This window comes from Lissotriton helveticus, chromosome 3_1 (assembly GCF_964261635.1).
Source record: "Lissotriton helveticus chromosome 3_1, aLisHel1.1, whole genome shotgun sequence".
Classification (NCBI taxonomy): Eukaryota; Metazoa; Chordata; class Amphibia; order Caudata; family Salamandridae; genus Lissotriton; species Lissotriton helveticus.
This window is the reverse complement of record NC_136061.1, coordinates 896,654,725-896,680,261: the sequence shown is the minus strand read 5'-3', so window position 1 is coordinate 896,680,261 and position 25,537 is coordinate 896,654,725. Positions and strand designations below refer to the sequence as shown.

Here is a 25,537-nt window from a genome sequence, read left to right as displayed (position 1 = left end):
CTGCGCCATGCCAAAACTATCTGATACAATGCAAAGGAACAAAATAAACTTGCCGTCTTTATGCAAAGCCACTGAGAAGAAAGCCTGACAAAGGTTAATGACAGTAAACCCATCTGCAGTACATGGAATTTGGAATAATATTGAGGCAGAATTTGGTACCACGGGACAACTATTACTCTAACCTTCCTACGGTCTTGCAGTATCCTAAATTTGCCATTGGGTTTCTGTAAACCAAAGATAGGAGAATTACATGGACTCCCAATCCATGCCTTTAAAATCCCTTTCTGTATCATGTCTCCTATTACGGGTGTTATTCCTGCAATTGTTTCTGGCATCCAATAGCATGGTGGTATTCTTGGGTATACTGCATTTGCCTTTAAGGCAATTCGGACTGGTTTTACTCCTCTAATCAGTCCAATGTCCTTCCCTGTGAGATCCCATACTTCTGGGTTCACAGTTTCCCTCAAGGCCGCAGGTAACTCTTCAGTTGTCATTAATGGAAACAATCATTTTGCAGCTGTATTATGCTGGACCATTTAAAACTCGACATCTTTATCATGCATTTTGAATTCTACACCATCCGGTGTGCAATATATTGTGCAATTTAACGTGCAGAATAAATCACTCGCTAACAGATTTACTGGTCTTGTGGGAATCTGGACCAGCTGGAATATCCTTGCCTCTACCCTGTGGAACACCAAAACCTCCTGGATTACCCTGAAAATCTGTTTGTGGAACAGGAAACCCCTTGCATACCTCCTTGATTTCCTGCAGAAGAAGGATTCTGATTATCTTTCTGTGCAAACATTGACTGCGCCAGCATTTATTTCTCTTTAATCTTTTTCTGTTTCATTTCTTGTTCATCACTGCAGTACTTTGCATACCTCAGGATTTACTGCCAGCAGATTAAGCTTTGTATTATGTGTAGGGCTCCCAGTTTTATGGTATTTATTTTTTTCACATTTCCGTTTGTATTTATCATTTTATCTGTATTTATTCATATTTATTTTTGTGACACGCAAAAGATGGCGCTGTAGCTAGTATTTTTTCACATTTATTTAAATAGACAATGCACACTTTTTTGCCGTTTTTTTGTAGTGTGACTTTGCACCAAAGGTACTGAAGTGCTTAACATGAGCAACAGTTTGATTACACAAGGTTGTTTTGATTTTTACAGACACTGAGAAATTAAGGGATTTGGCAAGAATCATGGGATGGTGAGCCAAACCCGAGACTTGAGCCTATATGTTCACATCCATGGTTGTTAATTCAACCCAGTGCTATGGGTAGTGAAGGTGACATCACAATCCTTTTGCCATCCACTCTTAGCCCCACATTACTCAATTCCTGCTGTGAGGCTAAGAAAATAAAGCTGAGTGAAAATCAAGGAACGTAAACGGGGCTCTTAGGGGCATATGTATCATCCGTTTTTTTAGTCGCAAACGCGATTTGCAAAAAAGCAGCGTTTGCGACTAAAAATTCAGGAAATGCAATGTATGATTAAAATCGCATCGCAAAATTAAGGAATCGCAAAATTTGCGATTCCTTAAATGCTATGTATGAAGCACCCAAGTTGTGCGATTTCTCTTTAAGAAATCGCGAATTACCACCAACTTGAAGTTGGTGGTAATTTGCGATTTCTTTCACAAATGCACTTTTTGCCATTTGTGAAGGTGCCATGTGGCCAAATCGCAAATTGAGAATAACTTCCCAATTATTCCTATGGGCCTCCTGGCCCATAGAAATGAATGGGAAAGTATTCCTTAATTGCGATTTCGCCATTTGCGAATCGCAATTAAGGAAGACTAAGAAATCGCAAAAAAATTGCGATTTTCTACATACATCCCTTTTTGCAATTCTTAAATAGCGATTCTCAAAAATCGCTATTTGAGAATAGCAAACGGGGATTTTCATACATATGCCCGTTAGATTTCTGATTTCTTTCTGTTTTTCCCACAGCAGTGATGACCAGGCAAGTGGGGTGGTACACTATCTGTACTCCTCACTAACGCTAATTGACCACAACATTCAAGTCCCTCCAAATCTATTACTCCCATTTCCTCCACGCACCACCTTTTTAGTTGATGTATTCACCCATTGCCATGTAATTAATAAAATAAATGTAAAGACATATTCTACAGGTTGGCACTTTAGGCCACCAAGAATAATGCACTTGTAATGGGCTCCAGCTTTCTCAATACAATAAGAGATCGGGCTACAGAAATGTGGAACAGCAACATTTAGACATCTATGCAGCTTTTACATGCTGAGAGCTACTCAACAAGCCACCCTCGTTTGCTCGTGCCCTCCTCACCCCTTTAGTATTCATGTGGTTACACCTATGTACTAAAACGCCACAGTTAGCAGCAAATCAGACTACCTGCAAGGTCTGTAAAGTACAGTGATTTAAGATTATCCATTTATTTGAAAAGAAACAACTACGGCCTGGGCGCGCATTAACAGGTGATCATTGCATCGTTGGAACTCAGGCGGCTTGGACAGAGCGCTGCACCTCGCTCCGCCGGTATGCCAATCAGCCTGAAATTCATGCTTGCCTTTGCCACCCTGTAATTCACCTCGGTGTTGTGTTTGGCTCTGGGCTGTAGCTGTGAACCAGGCGCTGTTGTACTTCAGATGTGCAGATTTGCACACGCACTTTAAGATGCGAATTCGAAGACAAGGAGAACATCACTGTCTTGCTGCTTGCCCAGTTACTACAAGCTGATGGTGAGACAACTGATGACAAACGTCATGGTGTTGACAGGATGTCTGAGGGTGGGAGCGGGGCAATTAACCCTGTGGCATGGTCAATAGTGTGTGATGTATTGTTAAAGGCAGATAAGCGCTCTCGGCCTGCTGCTGTCTGGGAGGTACAGAGGCTCGCTCATTAACAGATCAGTCTCCCTTGGCAGCAGAGTGCTTAGTCCAGACTCGGGAGGGCGGGGTGACCTTGGCCCCTGTGCGCCTCAGACACTAATTTTACAGAGGAGCACATAGACACCATAAAGCCAGATGATAAGTATTTTTCTCTTTCTATTTATAAATACAAAGGAATGCAAGTTTTCCGTCTGTATTTATATGTAAAAAGCCGTTTAAACGGAAAACCGGAAGCCCTAATTATACGTGAACTGATCTCAATCCTATAACAAACTGAGAAACAAAAACACCAATATCCTTTTCATCAGGGTATTCTTTTCCACTGTGCTGCTGAAACACCTGCAACAACCGCTCATAGAACTCATTAACTGATTCTATTGGGCGTTGTATTGTTCGATTTATTTACAACCAATCAAGATCTTTCGGAGGCACTCTGCTTTTCAGTAAAGTAATCACTGCTTCATATTTCTCCATAACTGTAGGAGATGGTGCAATATTGCTTGCCACTTTTGCTGTCTCCTCACATGACCATTGTACAGCAGTCTTGCACTCAGCCCACAACTCACTAGGTACCACAATATCAAACAAGCATTGAAAATGCAATAGGTCTCGCCTTTGATTAAGTTAAAGCCATTTGCTTTGCTATATAATACCATTAGCAAAGCAAATTGCTTTCACTTAATAGTAGACAGTAGTACCACACTGTGGGGGCTTCTAAGGGCTAGATTTACCTTTAAATTAGGATGTTTACAGTTCACAGGAGGGTAAAGGTCAATAGACTCCAGAATGCACCAATGTCGTATCATATGCTGGTGAGCCCCTTTAATACCCCAGAGTTAAAACAGCCATGGGGCTTTAAGGCACATTAAATATGTGTGAAGAATTCTGAAATTACCTACTTATGTTTTCAATAAATGTCGGAGTGGAACTTGTATATTTAATATTAGACATACCAGAACATATTTGCTCAGTAGATGGCTAAGCATGGGCACTTACCGGAAGTTTAAACAGGATTTCATTTGTAAAATATCCTACAATTTCCACGCATGCGCAGACATTTCTCAAACTTCCTTGGGCCTATTCTCCCTAGGAGGGGGGTGGGAGTGCACCATTGTTTTAATTGCAGAAATTAAATTCCGGCGCCATGAATTAAACACCTTAGCCAAAGAACACAAGTTAGTGATTTAGTTTGTTTATGACACCCGTTGATTGTTGGGGAGCCCCTGAATATTGGTTGAAGGATGGCGTTCACTTGTGAAACATATCTCTTGAGCCACCGTGTGATTACTGGCTCATTCCCGTAAATCTGCGAGACAGCTAGCACCACACCACACCACAGCGCCTCGTCTGCTGGCAGTGAAAGTCCTGGGGACTGCTAGTGTGCGCAAACCCCACAGGGAGTGAGCAAGTGTGATTTAACGGAGTAAATTAACTAATGAATGAGCAACTCTGTGGCTATTGAGTGAGTGGCTGAGTGTATTGGAGGGTGCGTGGTTGAGAGTGAGTGCATGAGACAACGAGTGCATCGTAGAATAAGTATATGCGCGAGTGATTAAGTGACCTTGAAACGCGTCGCAAGGCTATTGCCAGACAGCGGAACCGCTCCTATGGTGCCCACAATGACTCTAATAGCCTCAAGACGCTGTCAGTAACAATAAAACTTTCCCACGGGCGCGCCACAATCCCACTGTGCACCGCATGTAAATGCCTAATATGAGTGGGGAATACTGGAGGGAAATCAAGTTTCACCCCCTTACCCCTCCGTCCAAGCCGGTCAGATGCCCCCAGTGACATCATAAACCGCGTGCACCTGGGCAGGAGTGGAGGCAGCTGTTTCACCAGGTAGAGGGGCTTATGACTTATGGGTATAATGGAGCAGGAAGCTCCCTCCTGTCACCAGCAATATCCCCAACAAATGCCCAAGTGAGAGAGATAGGGTTACGGGTAGTGAGGGCGGGGAAGGGTATTGATGCAAGGAGGATCGGAGAGGGTGGGGGGTGCGTAGTTATTTTAATTGCAGAGTTTAAAAGGTTTAATGCGGATGAAAGCATGTGTAGTGAGCTTGAGTCTGAGAAGCAGGCAGAGTCTAGGAGGGTGCAGTCAGGGTGGGGGAGGGACAGTGAGGGCTGACACGAGTGGCCAGTGCAGAGGGGAGTGCTGGACGGCGAGTGTGTTGCAGTGAGGGTTGTAGTACGTTCTGGAGTGGGAGTGTGTTCCAGTGAGGGATTTAGTGAGTGCTGGAGGGTGTATGTGTGCAGGGAGGGTTGTAGTGAGTTCTGGAGTGGGATTCAGTGTCAGCGGTTTTGAATGTTGGAGTGGGTAAGTGAGTGCTGGAGTGAGAGGGCGATTCAGTGAGTACTGGAGGGTAAGTAAGTGCAGTGTAGGTGTGACTGCAGACGATTTGACCACAATCGGTTTCACGGAGCACACCTGAATACCGCTGATTTTGGGGTTCAAGCCTCGCGCGCACAGCTGGCACAGGTCAGTAAAAACACCTGTCACGCCCAGAACATGTGTGCACAATGCATATTCTGCATTACGCACACATGTGGCACTGTTGGCTATACGTACATTCTAGTGTGCAGAGTATTGGGTACACGAGGGGTACTCACTGCTATTGGGCAATGGAGCTTCGCCGAAGCTGTGCACTTGTGAAGGACCCGCCATGTATACACTGCAGCAAAGACTGTAACAAGTAACAGAAAATGTACTGCTGTGTTCGCCTATGTGCGACGGCGTTAGACCATTTTAGTGCACACAGTACTCACAGCCAGAGTTTACCTGAGGCTCGCTGGGTCGCGCCTTGTGCACATCAGATGCGGGGTGAGCTAGAATAGCTCAGGATTCCAACAGTATTCCTCTGGTACCGTATACTTTGTAGCACAGTACTGGGCGCTGCACAGTGTACGTACTCACCACCACAGTTTACCATGAGCTCGCTGGGCAGGGCGTTGTGCACACGCCGTGCGAGGTGAGATAAAATGCACTGTACAAGTGAGTGCTAGGAGTGCACATGGTGGTTCATACCAGGTGCACATGTGGTGCTGGGTGTGCACAGGGTACTACATACGGTAAACACTGAGGGTCAGTAGTCGCCACCAGGGATTGGCATAGTACTCACGTTGAGCTGGGCGCCGCACACGTGACGTGAATTCTAGGTGCTCACGGGGTGGTGCATACACGGTACATACAGTACACATTATGGTGCAGTATTCAGAGCTTGCCTAGGGGACTGCTGAGCTCAGCGTTTGTACGTGTGGTGGTAGGTAGTCCCAGGTGATCTATACAAGGAACGTACAGTAAACACTAGGGGTCCGTATAGCACAGTACCACTGCCAGAGCGTGCAAGGGGCTTGCTGAGCTTGGCGCTCTGCACACATGATGGTAGATGCACACTGTTGGACTTTGGCCCTTAGGGCAGGTTCACCCCTAGACTTTTTGCTTGAAATGGTGACCTGGAGATGGTGATTTATGGATTCTGCGCACTTTCACTGTGTCCCAGTGGAAAGTGCGTGCGCACTCTGAGTGCATGTGCTGAGCTAGGCCTGCCCGCCCATAGGAATGCATGGGGAATGTATGTGTCCCTGGTAGTTCCTGATGCGTGGGGTGTACAGGCTTGAGTCTGGTATGTGTGAACTCGTGAGAGTGAATGCTGCGAGATGGTGTATGCAGCATGTATGTGTCTAGTAGCGAAGCGCCATTTCTAGACATGGCTGTACGTGTGCTGTGAGGGTGCTGGCGTGTGATTGGCTGGAGCTGGCTGGCATGCCAGGCTCCAGGAAGTCTGGATGGGTCTGCCCGGTGGTGAGTGGGAGATTAGCATGAGTGATGTGTGGGAGGAGTGTACCTGTGTCCTGGATGGGCTGGGTTTTCCCCACACAATGCTGGCTCCGCCCCCCTGTGGTGTGTCTAATGACCCAAGCCCTGCCAGTGAATAGAGAGGGTGGTTGAGGTAAACAGAGTACTCAAGAACCAGCTGCGACTGGTTCCGCCCCCACTCTGCACCCTTGAACAAAGGAATGCACTGTATAAAAATGGGGCTGTGTCCCCACAGATGTTGTTCTCTTCCAGGATCCTGAGGGGGCTGCTGTTGCTGCTGCTGGGCCAGAGGACCGCCACTTGGGGTGTCTCCCTGCCTGGAGACCCAGTGAGCTGGGTCTGGGCCCAGCCTTGCCCCCCCCTGCCTGCCCAAGGACTGCTGGGACTCTGCCCTGCTTGCTGAGGGCACCTGGGAGCGCTTTATTTTACTTATAGCGCTTAAAAGCGCTTTATTTGGCTTGTAGCGCTTGGGAGCGCTGTGCCTTCACCCTAGCGCTGAGAGCGCTTTACTTTTCCTTTTTGCGGCTGCCCACGCCGAGTTTGCAGTCCCCTGGCAGGTGCCCACCCTGCCAAGGATCTTGCGCTGTACTCTGCCACTAGCGCTGTGGGAGCGCTTCATTTATCTCTAAGGCCGGTGCCCACCCGGCATTACCGCGGAGATTGTCCCCGTGGCCGCCCGGCCGCGACCAGGAAGTCAGGCAGGCCGGGGGCGGTACTGCGGGACACTCGTCATTCCCCGGGCCGCGCTCTGATTGGCTGCCGGCCCGGGACAGGAAGGAGGAAGCCAGAAGCTGCCGGGAGCCGACCCCGGGATCCGGTGAGCAGGAGAGAGAAGCCGGCGTCTTCCCTTGTCCCCCCCCGGGCTCCCAAAGCGAGGGAGAGCCCAGGAGAGGGAGGACAGAAGTCTGCAGAGAGCCCCGAGAGGCGGGAGCTCTCTTGAAGCAGCCGCCTGCCAGACCGGTGAGTGGGGCTTTGAGTGAGGCGGTTGGGGGGTGTGTCGGGCACGCTTTCGGTGCCGCCCCCGTGACCTGGGCCCCCTTCTCCCTTCAATTTGTTTATTGGAGCCTGCGAGGCTCCGGGGGCATAATTTAGTATTTGAGCCCTGAGAGGCTCCAAGTGCCCACCTTGTGTTGCGAGCCCAGAGAGGCTCGTGGGGGCATTTCGTCGTGCAGAGCCCCGAGGCTCAGTGGCAGCCCACAGTGTTCTGTTGAGAGCCCTGTGAGAGGCTCAGGGGCCATTTATTTACGAGAAGCTCCTGAGGGCCCGGTCAATCCTTTGAGAGCCCAGCGAGGCTCCTCCATCTACATTGGCCCCATCATTGTGCTATCCAGTTGCCCAGCACTTTGTGGGCAACTGCTCCGTTTAGGACACTGGACACAGGGCGTCCTAGCCCCAACAAGGCCAGAGGGCCTAGGGACAGTCACAGGTGGTGACTTACGTGAGTTTGGCGCAATTGTACTTTCTGCACCTCTGAATGTATTGTGATGCATCATGTGTTTTCCTCCCTTACACCTCTGAATGAATGTTATGCATTGCATCATGTGTTGTGTTCTTACACCCCTACAGGTATTGTGATACATAGGTGGTGGTTTTCTCCCTAGTACAGGTGGTGCTAGTGAGATCCTGTTACCAGTAGTTACTGGTTGTGTGCTATTTTGTGCTATATTCTATGTACTAAGTGCTATTTCTGAAAGTGCTACTTCTGATTCCTGACAGTGGTCTAGGTGGCCCTGTCTTGTAAATATCCCCTTGTAAAGTCTGCCCGTGCCTCTGGCACATTGTAAAGTGTGTGTTTTATCTAATGTGTTTTGGTGTAACACAAAGGCTATTTTTATATAACCTTGTGTGGAGTTTCCTTTGTGGTGGGCCTTTGGTTGTTGTTGCTGGGGTGCGTGCGCAAATACTTAACTTACATCGCCTCCAAGTTTAGCCTTGCTGCTCGCGCCACGTTACCTAGAGGGTGAGTAGGGGTTATCTTGGCGTGTAACTCCCTTGCCCTGACTTGGGGGTGGTGGTCTCTGACTGACTTTGGCGAAAGCCCTGGCCAGCCGGGGATCCCATTTCCAACACACACGGTACGTACAGTAAACATGGAAGTGCAGTACTATGGCAGAGTTTCGTTGGCGCTGTGCACGCGTGGTGCTGGGGGCTCACACTGACTACAGTGGTGCACACAAAGTAAATACAATACAGCAACAAGCATTTGCAGTGCAATAGGTCCGATTGCATTGCAAATGCTTAAGTTTAAAGCTGAGCGCGGCGCCGCTTCACGAACAAAACGCTTGGTTTCTTTGTATAATGCTTAACTTTAACACTGAGCGCGAGGTCCTTGAAGCTGGCGCTGTGCTCAGTGTTAAAGTTAAGAAATATATAAATAATCCGAGCGCGGTGTCCGTGAAGCGGCGCCTCGCTCAGTTTCAAAGTTACATTTGAAAAAAAACACAAACCGAGCGCGGTGCACCCTCATTAGTACCGCCCTGAAAATTAAAACAAGAGTGCTTACTGAGTGATAAAAGAGTTCGTGTAACTCCTCCTGTAAACAATCCAATCACGGTGGGCGGGGCCAAAAGGGGACAGGGTGGCAACCAGGAGTGATTGAAATGCCTCCGGTACAATCATTGCACTGCCTTTAGCTGAAGTTCCTTCCACATTCTGTTCATTCTTTCTCCTTACTGACTCGGATTCTTTCTTTTTCTTTTCATATCCCTTGTCCATTTGTTAACAAATCTTTCAATTTCACTCCATTTATGAAAACATTTGATTAATTCTGTAATGTGCCTCCTCATTCTAATTGGACCCTGTAACCTTTCTGCAAAGGATACATTTTTAGAAAAGTCAACCTCATATTTTTCAGACAATTTGGTCAACTAATCATGTGCATTTGCTGCTTGTTTTGTTATTTCTTTACACAGGTAAATCAGTTACTTGGTTCAAATGTTCTAATTCTAGGCATCCCCAAATTATTTATACCAGTTCAACTTTTAATTTGTAAATGTTCGTTGGTCTCTCTTTTCCAGGTCCTGGGCTAGCTTGTTGTATTGTGCTCTCAGTCTTTGTAGTCCCTGCAATTTCTTCAAACCATGGTGGACAAAGTCTATCCTCAAGCAAATGTGTTTCCCCCTGGGTGATGGATGTTGTTAAAACAATACTTCCCCATCTCTCAATGCTTGGACCATCAGGGGAGGTCTCCATACAACAATCTGTGAATTCTGAGAAGTCGGAATGAACCTTGTTGTAGGTAAACCTCCTTAAGCTCCTGGAGCTTCTGGAGTCCTATTAATGTTTACTGAGGTGTTTGCAATTGGGCTAGGCACTGCCTGTACACTCACTTGTTGAGGCGCTTGCACTGGACCATACATAGGTGTATTTATCGTAGGTGGAGTAGCAGTCTGCGGCTGAGCAACACCTGACGTTACAATCTGGATAATTTGAAAGGGTCTCTCAACTTATACTGTACTGGTTTCTACAGGGGCAGTAGCTATTGTACTGCTTGTATTGGCACTATTATCATTACTGACAGTTTGTGTTGCATAAGGCAGGGGATGTGCAGCTAACATTTTTTCTAAAATATCATCCTCCGAGTAAATATATGGCTCATTTTCTGTTTCTTTTTCCTTTTCCTGGGTCTTTTCCTTCTACCCTCTCTATGGTAATTCGGTGGATATAGCTGGATACAAGCTAGTCCTTTCAACAATGGCTTTCCTCCATCTCTACTGTCCTTCATCCCATAATTACACACTGCTCTTTTTTGCCTTTTCTGGTATTTCTCCTTTTCTTTTTCTCGTGCAACTTTCACCCACAGATTCAAAGCTTCATATTATGTGGTTCTAGGGTTTGGTTTCGTACAATTTTTCCTTCAGTTTCTCAATAATTCTAGTATCAAAAGTATGATACTTAGCAAATCTTAATGAACCCTCCATCTCCGTGATCTTGCACCGCTGTCAAAGCCATAAACATGACTATAATCTAAATTCAGTTATCATATAATGTGCAGGCATGCTCTCCGTAGGTGCCTCTTCACTCTCCCGTACTGGAATTGTTACATCTTCCTTCATAAAACTTTTGAATTCCTTAAAGCATTTCATGAGTTTTAGCAATTAAAACAATTTCAGTTAAATATTTTGATTCTGTTCCGTAAACATCAGATTTCTTTTACTCCAATACTGGCACAGTTGCTATTTTATTAAAATCCTGTTAACAAATCCCAATGTGATATTTACACAACCACTGACCTATTACAGCACGCTACCATGACGTTACCAAAAAAATCACAGTGCCAAGGCACATCAACAACCAATCCCAGCGCGAAACACTGACATATGGTCTTACTCCGTGCAGCAGCTCACCCGCCTTTACAATTTATTTTGTGCTTGCACAAACCAACAAAAACCTTTCAAATGACAATAACAAAACATATATAAATTATTGTTTGCTCTTCTAAAGGAAAATTATAGTAATTCAGCAACCAAAGGAATTTCACATTCGAAAGTGAAATCTCGACCAGCGTAAAATCACCCTGATCATTTCAGCTTCACCTTTTGCACAATCCAATTCTGTAAGCATCAAATAATATTAGACAACCACAACTATTTATTAGTATTTCTATCTCAGTTGTGTAGGTGATTGTACCTCACATTCTACACCACAAAACCTGCAAACAAGAGATACCATTCGACGATGGCCTACTTGAGTGTCTTCTACACTTGTCTCAATATCCCGAGATCTTAGACTACGATGAGTTTGGAACTCTTCACCCTCTTTACATAGAAACAATAAACATCTCCATTTCTCAAATCATTCACCCATAACGCGATACTAAACCAGTAAACACAATTACAATAGACAATGCATTATCCTATTAATACTCATGCCTCCAAAACAGCAACCACCTTCAAAAATCGCGCCTTGTCAGTACTTCAAACTCTGAGCATTGGATTTCAGGATTTGGGTATTTTATTCTAACTTCAGTAAATAATTTATAGCTCCTTGATTAAGGTGTAAACTGTCCTCTGCTTCCAGAAAAGTGATAACACTGATTGGGGCCTAATTTAAATAATATGGTTCAGCCTTTCTATTACCATCATTTATATGGTCAAGCCCCGTTCCCGCATTTGATACAGGAGTTAATTCAGCATCACAAGTCAATTTACAATTTTAATTCTAAGCTCAGTCAATGATGAGGGTTTGAATTAGTTTTAAAAGTTTTATTTCTTATTAAGAGATTTTTTTCAAATTAGTCAAAAAAATAAGGTTAGAACAAATAACAAATAATGCATCAAACGCCTTCCATAAAGGGTGAAAACTCTATTCTAGAGAACAGGACCGGAATCTTAAGTTAGTAGAACTCATGAAGAGTTAAAGTTCAAAAGAAAAGAGTGAGATCAAGAGAGCTTAAAGCTCCAAGCCGAACTAAGCAGCAGAACTTCCCAGGAGGAGTAGTTCATGAAACTCAGCGGAGTCTCAGTAAATCAAAAACAGCACTAGCAGTAGGTACAACCGTCAGTCGAGGACAAGGGATAGGTATCTGGAAAATAGCATTCATGAAGTAAGTGAGGTCTCTAAGACTAGGATCTGGGTGGAAAAGCATTAAAGTGCACTAGGAACACGCACTAGGATAAAAGACATGAAAATATGTTGCAGACATTGTAGCAGGCGTCTTCCGTCTGGACCAGTCAGGTGGCAGCACTTGTCTATGACCAGCATCAGCTCTTCCTTTCCCACGAAATAACATGCAGATTGCTAAGGCTTTTCTTAAAGTTAGTTACAGATGTCTCCCATAGTTAAGTTCTGTAAACCTAAGATTCAGTTCCCATAGGCATCGAACACAGCTTTAACCGTCTCACTATTAACGTTTAATTGGGTGAACAATGAACTACAATATATAAGAGAAACATCTGCTTGCAATGTCATTGTTAAGTAATGCATTTCATTTAATACGATAAGAATTATTGTTTAAAATGTACAACTATTCTGTTCAGGCATTATGTGAGACGAGAGAAAACAGGAAGTTTAGTCATTGCAAACGAGGTGTTGCTTAGGAAAGTAATACACTTGTTAAACCGAGAGTCATGCAAAATATTTCTAAGCGTATCACATTACGGTCAAATTTCAAAATTGTACAGTGAGCACATTTCAGCTAGTTGAGTTCACTTCTAGTTAAAAGAAAACCTATTTTTGAAAAAAACTATTTTTGAGCATGTATGTGGCCTATACTAATAGCTATGCAGTTTGCACATTTCATATGCGTGTCATTTCAGCTTCAAATGTCATGCTAACCATTACTCATGTAGCTGTTATTCTAAATAATTTGCAATTTTCATCATTTAACTGAATCAGTGTCATCCTTATAGGAAAAGCAAGCAGTTCCATCCACATCCGGGTGCTCATTAACTGTACTCACGCCACTATTTGCTCTTATTAACCATATGCCACTAAACACACCTATTCCGAAATCAGCTGTTACAAACGGACATCAATCCAGTGTTGATTATAATTTTCATGCACTCAATTGCCTTAGCTTCTTCGAACTGCTGGGCAGCATGTCATTTTTAGCAGGCATTCTCGTATATTGTCCATGAAATATATATATGGTTGGAAATAGAGCTGTTTATTGAAAACTACGGTCCAGTGTAATTAGCTGTAGCAGGCTAATTGTGCATATTAATTATTTTGTAAAGAGGGGTAGTGAGGTTAGGTCATGATGGTGAATAGACAGTGTTAACCACCAGGAAATTCTTGTCTGAGCACAAGGGCAATCCTTTTTGGCATCATTCTGTGTCCCCTCCCCCGTAACCCTCCTATCTTGTCCACTTACCAGGTACATTTTAGCAACGTACATTATTTTCATACCGAAAAGACAGAGAATGTGAAGTTTTGTATTTATGAATGTTACATCGGATTTTATTGAGAACTAACAGCCCGTCCCGACCTTGTCCGGGAGCAATCAGGCTTCAGGGCACCCGCCCGCCCCGTGAGCGCACCCGCGGCTGCTTCACCTACCTCTGCCGCCGCTCCTCCCCGCCTGTTCGCCGCTCCTCACCGCCTGTCCGCTGCTTCTCAACGCTCCTCCCCGCCTGTCCGCCGGTCCTCACCGCCTGTCCGCTGCTCCTCACCGCCTGTCCTCCGCTCCTCACCGCCTGTCCTCCGCTGCTCCTCACCGCTCCTGTCCGCCGCTCCTCACCGCTCCTGTCCGCCGCTCCTGTCCGCCACTCCTCACCGCCTGTCCACTGCTCCTCACCGCCTGTCCGCCGCTCGTCACCACCTGTCCGCTGATCCTCACCGCCTGTCCGCTGCTCCTCACCGCCTGTCCTCCGCTGCTCCTCACCGCTCCTGTCCGCCGCTCCTCACCGCTCCTGTCCGCCGCTCTTCACCACCTGTCCGCTGCTCCTCGCCGCCTGTCCGCCGCTCGTCACCGCCTGTCCGCTGCTCCTCACCGACTGTCCGCTGCTCCTCACCGCCTGTCCGCTGCTCCTCACCGCCTGTCCTCCGCTGCTCCTTACCGCTCCTCCCCGCCTGTCCGCCGCTCCTCCCCGCGCTGATGTCCGCCGCTCCTCCTCGCGCTCGTGTACGCCGCTCCTCCCCGCGCTCCTGATGTCAGCACGCAGGTTGCGGCCGGCGCTACTTCCAAGGGACTACTTTTTTTTATCTTACATTTTTTAATTAACATATTTTATTTTATTTTATACAGCCTATGGCCATCTGCAGACCCTGAGAATTACAATGATGAATCGGGTGTTTGCATTGGTGCTGTGGTTCCGAGTTTACCCGCCTCAAAGGTTCCCAGTTCTTACTTTATAATAGTAGTATAGATTTCCACTGGCTCATCTTCTCTTTCTCTGACAGCTCAGTTGCTTTATGTATGCTTCTCCTTTCAAGCAGTCCATCATGGCTGCTATGCTGATTAAAACGTACTTTAAAAAAAATACAAATTCTCCTATACGGTCAACCATAATTCAGTAAGCACCAATTTTGCGGTAGCAATTGGTGGTTTAACGTTTACCATTTAGAGCCGATGATCTCTTTCTCAGTGCAATATATTGACTGTGAGAGGTGCAAGTAATTATTGAGCAATTCTTTTGCAGATTGAAAGCGCATCAGAGGCTTCACACGGGGAAGACATTCAACTGTGAATCTGAAGGTTGCAGCAAATACTTTACCACCCTCAGTGATTTGAGAAAGCATGTCCGCACACATACTGGAGAAAAACCATTTAGGTAACATTTTGGAGTGTTTAAATGGCAGATTTCACTTATACTACTTCCATGCACCCTTTCATATTTTAAAAATGATTTAATGTACAAATGATTAAATTGCAGCTAACCTTTTATGTTATTTACAAACAAATTGCTGAATCTTTGAAGAGTGGCAAGGGTGATAACACACCTACATTTATCTAAAGTTCTGCTATTTTCACCTGATTCATTTGTTTTAAAAACACTCCCACAGGGAAGAGCTCAGAGCAGTTAATAAAAATGGTATTCATGTCTATGACCCCATGCAGTTACATTTTATCTTTTGGCACTATTACATTAAAAGGATTTCTAAAGTTGCAGACCTATGCTTACCTTAGGGGCAGAATAAATGCACATTTTCCAGAAGGATTGAGTCTCTCTGTCTCCTAGAAGATTTCTGAATAGAACAGCTCCCCAATCCCAGCCCCACCCCCAGGCCAGCAGACCTAGCTCCAAGCAAATCTGAGTTCTCCTCTCACACCTGCCCAGGCCCCTTACGGCTTTTCTGGGTGCACCCCAATCCTTCTTCTCCATCTTGTGAGCGGCTCTCTACCTGTGCCCCAGATTGCAGTGAGCAGAGTCCAGGCAGTGGTAAGGAGGCAGACTAGTGCTGTCTCTTCCTTAACCCCTCCCATGCTCATGACGAGCTCAGCTCGTCATGAGGCACGGTTGCGCTGTGCTCATGACGAGCTGGGCTTGTCATGACCCGGGCGGCGCTCACACGCGGGGATAATTCCCCCGCGGTGCTGAGCGTTCCATAGAAACGGGCGTGGTCATGACAAGCTCAGCTCGTCATGAGCACAGCGCCACCGTGCTGCATGACGAGCCGAGCTCGTCATGAGCACCGGGGCGCTGTGCACGCCCCTCCCTCCCCCCAGCACAGCGGGGAATTACCCCCCGCGGCCAAAGGGTTAAAACACGATTTTCCCTACCTGTGATTGCATCATGTTTTCTTTTTTAAATGTCTTTAACTGTCTTTGCCTGTGGTTGTTACAGTCTAAATTGTAGTTTTAACCTGCCCGTGATTGCATAATTTATCACCTGTTTTGTGTTTAAACTTGTGGTTTTTCCTGCCCATGACTGCTTCCATTTAACCTGTTGAATTGTGGGATTTGCAGTCCAAACTCTGTAGTTTTTCCCTCTCACCAGTTACCAGTTTTTCCGTCCAAATTTCTCCTTTGCTCTGTGCTAAGACATATATGTTAAGCAGTGCACCCCCAGCCACCATTTTGTGTTAACCAGTCAGTGAAACCAGCCCCTCCCCCCCTGCAACAGGGATATTCTACATCAGAGGGTGCTCTGAGACAGCAGTAATCATATTTAATATGGACTGTGAACTTCGTTTTTTGGCCAGGAGAGGGAGTAAAGTTTTATTCAAACAGTATTGTTAAATGACAAGTTTGTTAGGCCCTTACCTGCAGAAGTCCAAAGTGTGGATTGAGCTTGTCTATCTACTAGGAGATTTCTGAATAGAGCAGCAGCTTCCAACTCCCTGGCCAACTAACCTTGTCTGAGGTAGCTGGGACCTTATATAGTCTGCTATTCTTTGGTACATATGTACACTGATTGGTGGTTGTATCTGGTGTTTCTATTGGATTAGGGTTAGTGTCCTCATTGGTTGGGTATTTGAGGGTTCTGATTGGTTTCTGGGTCTGTGATTTAATCATTGTAGGGTTGGGACAAGGGCTAGGATTTCTATTGGAAGTAGGAACAAGGGCTTCCTGTGTTATTGATTTTTGGGACTAGGGTGGGACTCAGGCAAGGCCTTTAATTGGAAGTAGTGATTAGGGCTTCTGGTGTGATTGGTTGCTGGACTAGGTGTGGGACTAAGAGTAGGGTTAGGCTTTCTCTTGGAAGTAGGGACTAGGGCTTTCTGTGCCATTGATTGCTTTGACTTGGGTGGGAACAATATAGGCCTCTATTGGACGTAGAGATCAGGGTTTTTTAAACTGATTGGGTGCTTGGACTAGGGCTAAGATTGTCTGTAAGGTCCTGGTCTCCTACTGGTTCCAGATTTTAGGGGTGGGGTTGTGGTTGGATAGTGTTCTGGCTAGTGTTCCCATTGGCTGAAGGGGTCACCTGATTACCAGGGCTATAAAAGGCCAGGGTTAGGGCGTCTCAGCCTGGGCGTCAAGGCTAAGTGCAGATAGGACAAGGGCAGTTGCCTGTTGGAGCCTGTTAAGGGCAGTTGCCTGTTTGAGCCTGTTAAGGCAGAGAGGACAAGGGCAGTTGCCTGTTTGAGCCTATTTGAGCCTGTTTGAACCTGTTTGAGCATGTTTGAGACTGGATCGGGACCAGGGCCAGAAATGCTGCCCATGTTCCCATTTAGTAATACCCACCCACAATCTATTTTCACTATAGATATGTACTCATCTTTGTGTATTGATTTGTATAGACATGTAGAATAATTATGTTGTTTAAAAAAAAAAAAAAAAACTCTATATGTACTTGCTTCCATTGTGCTTCTATGTACCTCCATGTATTTGGATCGGTGTGTCTATTACTTTTCTCCTGAAAAAAGCATATCCAATGCACTACCTATTTCTCATCCTGTACCTCTATCAATATCTTTAATCTACCTATACTTACCTCCTTTATACATATATATAGTTTTAATGTACTTATGGATCTATATATTTATCACTTTCTTCTAATTTGGCATTTCCAATGCACTACCTCATTTCTCAGTCTATACTTCTCTTAATATATCTATTAGCCCAACTTTCTGACTCATCTCAAACTACTTTCCACTAATTTTTCCAATGACCTACCCTATACATCTATCAATATATCTTCTACATCCACTCTCTCATTCATCCCAAACCCCATACCACTACTATAACACTTTCTAGTCTCTCTACTACTCTACCCCTCCTTGCATCATCTGACACCTCATTTGTTATACCTATCCCCTAAAATAAACCTCTCTAAACTCGTCGCTCTCACTGTTCCCCTGCAAAAACCTGTTTTACTCATCCAAAAGCCTCCTCCTACTGCTATGACCTTAAAAAAGAAAGAAAGAAAAAAAATTCCTTCACTCTTCTACACCTCCACTATCCTTTTCAATCAAAATAACAGACTAACATGTTCACTTCTCTAATTCCATATTCCACTACACTAACTCACCACTAATCCTTTTATGGGTTCCAGAGTAGCGTGCTACTCGCCAATAAAGCGTTTCAACGCCCCATCAGGGTTACAAGCGCTATATAAATGTAAACCTTTTGTCCCTTCTCTACCCCTGCCCAACCCTTTTCAATCCAAATAACTGACCAACATATCCGCCACTCAAATTAATTTCATGTTTCACCATACTAATTCAACACTAATCCTTATGGGTATCAGAGTAGCGTACTACTCACCTCTTTTCCTCTTCTATCCCGCCACCTACCCTTCTCTATCCAAATAACTGAATAACATATCCACCACTCAAATTACTTCATATTTCACTATACTACTTTTCAACACTAATCCTTTATGGGTTCCGGAGTAGCGTGCTACTCACCAGAAAAGCGCTTCAACACCCATCAGGGGTAAAAGGTGCTATATGAATGCAAACCTTTCTTCCCCTTCTATCCCTCCACTATCCTTCTCATTCCAAATCACTGACTAATATCCACCACTCAAATTACTTTCATATTTCACCATACTAATTCACCGCTAATGCTTTATGGGTTTCCGGAGTAGCGTGCTCCAACACCCCATCAGGGGTAAAAAGCGCTATATAAATACAAACCTTTTTTCCTCTTCTATCCTTCCGAATCAAAATAACTGACTAACCTATCCACCACTTAAAATTTACTTGCATGTTTCACTATACTAATTCAACACTAATCCTCTATTGGTCCAGGAGTAGCGTGCTACTCGCCGAAAAAAGCACTTTGACGCCTCGTCAGTGGTGGTAAGCGCTATACAAATGCAAATACAATACAATACATATGAATTAATGGGTTAACCTAGCTGGAGAATTACTGATGCTTGGAAAGTACTGTTTTCTATGATAATTTAGAGATTTTTAGGAGATTTCCACAGTAGCGGCTATTGAAAGGGAAATAGGGCAATGACATGAGTTTATCTAGCTATGTTTGCTAGCATCAATTTACCAATGTGAACATCATCTTTGGAGTACATTTCGATGCAATACTTCCTGCAAAAGGCATGAACTAGCCTCCACCATACATATATTACCCAGATTGATGCAATTGCATCTTCATCTCCTTGCAGGGAGTCGTCTGATGTACATTGATCCAGAACTTGTCTGTCTGAAGTAATATCTTGCATTGAATGCACTTTTCTGTGATTTTTTGTTGGGTAGCTCTCCCCACTTTCAGCTGGGGGGGGACGCGTGTTAGACCTGTCAGCACTTTGGGTGGTCCCTCCTGTTTATTTATTTATTTTTGTCCCCTTTCTGCCCCTCATTTCCCTTCATTTTCGTTGTCCACTGTAACTTTTTGGTGTTGCCTTAGGGGGTCAGGTGCTCCTTGACCCCATAGATCCTCATAGGCCTAGAAATCCCTCCGTTTCTGAGGGCAGGGTTAGTCACACAAAATGGTGGCCAATAACTGCCATAACTGACACTTCAGGGACAGGGGCCCATAGGGTAACACAGGGAGACTCTAGAACCTTCCAGCTGGTTCTAGTGACCTAAGGCTAGCCTATAAAAGGCCAGGGTCAGGGCAGCCATTTTGTAGTGTCCAGTGAGCTGTTCTGATATCTGGTCAGGAAAGGAGTGAGGCGATCTGGTGGGGAGGAAGGCGCACTGAGAAAGGGGAGATCGACTTCTGAGCCGGCGGCCTCTTCAAGTGACGTGCCCCCTACTCATCGACCAAGCCCTGTCGTGTGTGGGGACTGATTCTTACCCCTGACGCTGTGAAAGTGTTCCTTGTCTAACCCCTATATGCGGTGGAAAACTATCCTAAGTGGCATCACTAAGTAGGAGAGTTAACGATTGAGGAGCCACTCACCAGTGAAGTCCCTGTGGAGCTGTGGAGGAGTTCCCCGCGGTGGCGTAGCCAGCGGCTGTGGGAGTGCGTGCCTGCCGCCTGTGAAGTCCATCGCACTTGTGAGGGGATGTCTGGCGGGCATAGCGCAGCTGACGCGAGTGATCTCCCCAGCTGACATCACTGTGTCGGAAGGAGAGAAGAGGTAGATGGAAGCCGGCTGTGGGCGGAGTCCTAGAATCCGGCCGAGCCGACGAGGGAAGTCCCCCGGAGGAAGTAGACGGAAGCCGGCTGTGGGCGGAGACCTGCCACTCTCGGAGCCGGCGAGGGAAGAACCCCGGAAGAGCTGGGTGTTGCCCTGACGTTCAGTGAGAACAACGCGGTACCAGCGCGGTGAGCCCGTGCCTCAGGAACTAAGCGGGGGCAGACCTCTGACATCGGAGCCTTCCCCGGTTCGGGGAACAGCACGGGCCCAGTTGCAGGGCAATCGAACTGGACCTCCCATCTAAAGTAAGGAGGGTCATCGGTGGGGCGGGACAAGGAGGCCAAATTCAGAACTCGGCCCTCACCGATCGACTCGTATCATCCTCTGTGCCTAGCGGGGGCATGATTAGCACCTCCTGAGTGTCGCTAATCTGAGGGAGGTTCTCCCGAAAGAATGAGGGAACCTGTATCATTCACAGAAACTGTTCCAGGCAGGGAATTGGGGCTACATAAGGAACCTATAAGGTGGTGAGCAGAGTGGGGAAAAAGGAATTCAAGTGCCTTCCCTTAACCAAGGTGGGAAGGGGGTTCAGAGTGTCCCGGGGCTATTCATTCCCAAAAAGAGTGCCCCATATGCATTTACTTGATTGTGGGACAAGACTGAGTATCCTTTACTGTACAAACCAAGGAGGAATCTCTGTCAGGGTTTCATTGAAGGGAATGAGACTGTTGTTATTATGAGCCCCAGGCATTAAATGATTACTCTGCGGGGTGTGATTCAGATAATTCTGTTTTTGAGCTAAGGTGCTGCTGAGAAAGCGGGGTGTAATTGACAAAGGTTGTGTCCTGCTGAAAATAGAAACCCTGAGTTCCTAAAAGTAAGAAAAGGTTGTATTTGTACTGATGAACTGATTCCCTTTTATCCATTCTCAAAGTGTAATCATTTGACTGTCTATGTACTGGAATGCCATATGCTGAAGATCAGAAATCATATTTTATAAAGCAGTTCGTATTTTTCTAAGACTGGTGTAGTGTCTTTCTTTTCTAGTGGATGGACGTTATGTTACTGAAGGGTGTGACGCAAACTTTACACACGTACCTTTGGGATAGGCCTTCCTACTCTGTGCCAAGCTACCCTATGTAGACTGGTAACCCCAGGTCCAACATAATTGGTGTCTAGCGGTGGGATGAGAACTGTGTTTGCGTCCACTCTAAAGTAACAAAGTGTACTCCACAGGCCTACACCTGGAGTTTTCTCCTGGCGGACTCCCTAATTATAGTTTTGTTTTTCCAAATTTACTCCTGGTGGTGGGTGGAGGCAGCTTCTAAATACCCTCTGAATTAATTCCTTCCAAGTGGCTATCCCGAACTCTCAGTGGCAAGATGGAATTCGCACTGGAGGAGTTAGACACCTATACTGTGGCTCAACTCCAAGAATTTTGTCAAAATATGGGAGTGTTCTTCAAGCGTGGTGCTAAGAAGGGGGAACTTCAAACCAGCTTGAGGGCATGGGTGGCAGCTCACCCAGATGGGAAGGAGGAGGAGGAGGCAGACAGGGATACTGTCATCGGGGTAGATGTGTTGTACCAATCTGAGAGGGAGAACTTACTGACAGGTCCCAGAACACTCTCAAGAGAGGGCAGCAGTGTCTCCACGAGAAGCTTGACTGAAGCCGAACTAGCAGATAGGAGGGAGGAGAGAAGTTAAGATGGGAGTTGGCAAAATTGGAGAAAGCAAGAGAAGAGAGTAGGCTAGCTCATGAGTTGAGCCTCAGAGAATTAGATTTCAAGGCCCTGCAAGTAGGGACTTCCAATTCTCAAAATGGTGGCAGCGAACCAAAGGATGTGACCAGGGAACCCAGACCCTATTTACCAAAGGAAGTAGTCGCCAGCTACAGTACAGGAGATGACATCGCCAAGTGGCTGGCTGCCTATGAGGTCTCCTTAAGAGCCCATTGGATACTGGAGAAACACTGGGGGGTGGCTTGTATAAATACATGCCTCCTACAGGTAGGGATACACTCTTGGCCCTGGAGCAGGGAGAGCAGACCCACTACCCCACCATGAAAGTGGCGCTGATCAAAAAGTTTGGACTGACCCCAGAGAAGTATCGACAGAAGTTCAGGGGTAGTCACAAACTAGGCACACAGAATTGGGTGGATTTCTTGGACTACGCAAAGAAGGCATTAGAGGGTTGGGTGCAAGGCAGCGAGGTGGGGGACTATGAGGGGTTGTATGACCTTATACTCAAGGAGCACCTACTCGAGAAATGTTTTCCCGAGCTGTGTCAACACCTGGTGGACAGCAAGCTGACCAACCCCTGGAAGCTTGCAGAGGAGGCGGACATCTGGGCAAGTACCCGGGTGTCCTCAAAGGGGACTGGAGGGGATTCCCAAAGGGCCGGACAGGGTACCCCCCAGAAGAAAGAGGGGGGAGATAAAAAGCGGGAGTTCTCCAAAGGCCCCCAAACCGGTTTCCAGGGAAAGGGAACAGGATTCACCCCTAAGGCTAACCCGCCCAGAAACCCTCATCCTGGCCAAAGTCAGCAGCCAAGGGTTATCCACTGCTTTGAGTGTGGTGGTGTTGGACATTATAAGGGAGATGCCAAGTGCCCAAAGAGACCACCCCCTCCCACTGGAGGAAAAGCCCCGGGAGTAGCTAGTGTAGTGCTCGGGGAGGAGTTGCCCTTAGATAAGGGGGGTGAGTGGGCGGGTGTCACCTTAGTGTCCCTGGGGGATCGGGAGATGGTTCCTAAGATCCAGGTGCCCTCAAATACTACAAAATATGGGCAATGGGTCACCATCAATGGCCAAAGAGGGGAGGCTCTGAGAGACACAGGAGCCAGTATGACTATGGTAAGGTGTCAACTGGTGTCTCCAGAGCAGGTGATTCCACATGTACTCCACCCCGCCGCGATGGCTGACGGCAGATTGGGCCACTACCCTGTGGCCGAGGTTCCCTTTGAGTGGGAAGGGGTTCCAGGTTCACTTCGAGTTGCCGTAAGCCCTGCCATGCCAGTCGATTGTCTGTTGGGTAATGACATGGAGCACAATGCGTGGAAGGAGGTGGAATACCGGACTCATTTGGAGATGCTAGGTACACCTGACTGGGCCTGTGCTAGCACAAGGTCCGCGACTACCCGGAGGGGGAGTTCGCCTGGGCTGGAGCCTGGAACAATGGCCCAGCCCGCTGCCAAAAAGGGAAAGAACCGAGGACAGGAGAAGCCTGCTTCGACTTCCACGCCCCATGAGACAGATCGGCCACCTGCGGTGGTGGACCAGGAGTCCATGGAGGGGGAAGTAGTCTCCCTGGAGGACTTACCTATCCCTGCTGAGTGGCATGTGGAAGGAGGGCCTACCAGGGAGGATTTTTGTAAGGGCCAGAAGGAGTGCCCTACCCTTGAGGGACTGAGGCGACAGGCCGAAGCCCAGGCAGCAGGGAAGGTTGCTGGGAACTACCATATTTACTGGGAGGACGGACTCCTCTACAGTGAACCTAAGGCACCTTTGCCCGGTTCATCACGGGCCTTGGTAGTCCCTCAACGTCACCGAGCCTTTCTTTTGGAACTGGCTCATGAAATTCCCTTGGCAGGACACTTAGGACAGGACAAGACCTTTGCCCGGCTTGTCCCCCACTTTTACTGGCCTCAGATGAAAGTGGCATCCGACACATACTGTCGGACGTGTGTTACCTGCCAAGCCAGTGGGAAGACAGGGGTGAAGCTGAAAGCTCCCCTGGAACCACTTCCTGTCGTTGGCACCCCCTTCGAAAGGGTGGGCATCGACATTGTGGGGCCATTGGATCCACCAACTACAGCTGGCCACAGGTTTATCCTGGTTCTGGTAGATCACGCCACTCGGTACCCAGAGGCAATTCCTCTGAGGACTGTCACTGCACCTGTAGTGGCTAGGGCCCTGATGGGGATCTTTACCCGAGTGGGTTTCCCCAAGGAGGTTGTGTCCGACAGGGGGACCAACTTCATGTCAGCGTACATGAGGGCTATGTGGAAGGAGTGTGGAGTTACCTACCGGTTTACCACTCCATATCACCCACAGTCCAATGGACTGGTGGAAAGGTTCAACAAGACCTTGAAAGGCATGATACGATGTCTGCCTGAGAGCTTGCAGAAGAAATGGGACGTCCTCCTACCCTGTTTGCTGTTTTCCTACAGGGAAGTGCCACAGAAGGGAGTGGGCTTCAGCCCCTTCGAGCTACTGTATGGGCACCCTGTGCGTGGACCTCTCAGCCTGGTGAAGGACGGATGGGAAAAGTCTCCCAGGAAGCCTCCCCAGGATGTGGTGAGCTACATGCTGGCTTTCCGGAGCCAAATTGCTAAGTTGTGGAAGCAAGCTTCAGACAACTTGGAAGCCAGCCAAGCGGTGATGAAAGAGTGGTATGACCACAACGCTCACCCCGTGGAGTTGGAGCCTGGCCAGAAAGTGTGGGTGATGGAACCTGGAGAGCTAAGTGCCCTCCAGGATCGCTGGACAGGCCCCTTTGAGGTGATGGAGAAGAAGAGTAAGGCCACCTACCTGGTGGATCTCAAGACCCCTCGACAGCCCTTACGGGTGCTGCATGCCAATCGCCTCAAACCCCACCATGAGAGGCCCGAGGTCATCTTGATGATGGTGACTGATGGAGCAGAGGAAGCGGAAAGCGAGCCTCTCCCTGATCTCTTTTCGTCTCAAGAAAAGGATGGGTCGGTGGAGGGAGTGATTCTCACCCCATCCCTAACTCCTGAGCAGCGAGATGACTGCCGCCAGGTCTTGGAGCAATACTCATCGTTGTTCTCCCTTGTCCCGGGAAGGACCCACCTGTGTACCCATGATGTGGACACAGGAGACAGCCCACCAGTGAAGTCCAGAACCTACCGGCTGTCAGACAAGGTGAAGGCCAGCATCCACAGTGAAGTTACCAAGATGCTGGAGCTATGAGTCATCGAACCTTCTGGCAGCCCCTGGTCCAGTCCGGTGGTTCTGGTACCAAAAGCTGCCCCACCGGGCACCACTCCAGAACTGAGGTTCTGTGTGGATTACCGGGGACTGAACTCAGTGACCAAGACTGATGCACATCCGATCCCTAGGGCGGATGAACTGATTGACCGGCTGGGAGCTGCCCAATATCTGAGCACCTTTGACCTTACTTCGGGGTACTGGCAGATCTCTCTTACAGATGGAGCAAAGGAAAGGTCAGCCTTCTCCACGCCTGAGGGCCACTACCAGTTCTGTGTGATGCCCTTTGGGCTCAAGAACGCCCCAGCCACTTTTCAGCGGCTGGTGAACCAGGTCCTCTCTGGAATGGAGGCTTTCTCCTCTGCGTACCTGGATGACATTGCCGTCTTCAGCAGCAGTTGGGAGGACCATTTGTGTCACTTACAAGCTGTTCTCCAGGCCCTGAAACAGGCTGGCTTGACAATCAAAGCCAGTAAATGTCAGATCGGGCAGGGGTCGGTTGTGTACCTGGGCCA

At 47.2% G+C, this 25,537-nt stretch overlaps 1 protein-coding gene across 1 annotated transcript in view; it reads left to right on the top strand.

The window, feature by feature from the left end:
* The window catches only part of MTF1 (metal regulatory transcription factor 1), a 263,924-nt gene that overhangs the window by 141,282 nt on the left and 97,105 nt on the right, over positions 1–25,537 (top strand). The window contains exon 3 of the mRNA XM_078681228.1: positions 14,778–14,909. Within this exon, the coding sequence (XP_078537354.1) occupies positions 14,778–14,909 (132 nt within the window). The remainder of the gene's footprint in view (positions 1–14,777; positions 14,910–25,537) is intronic.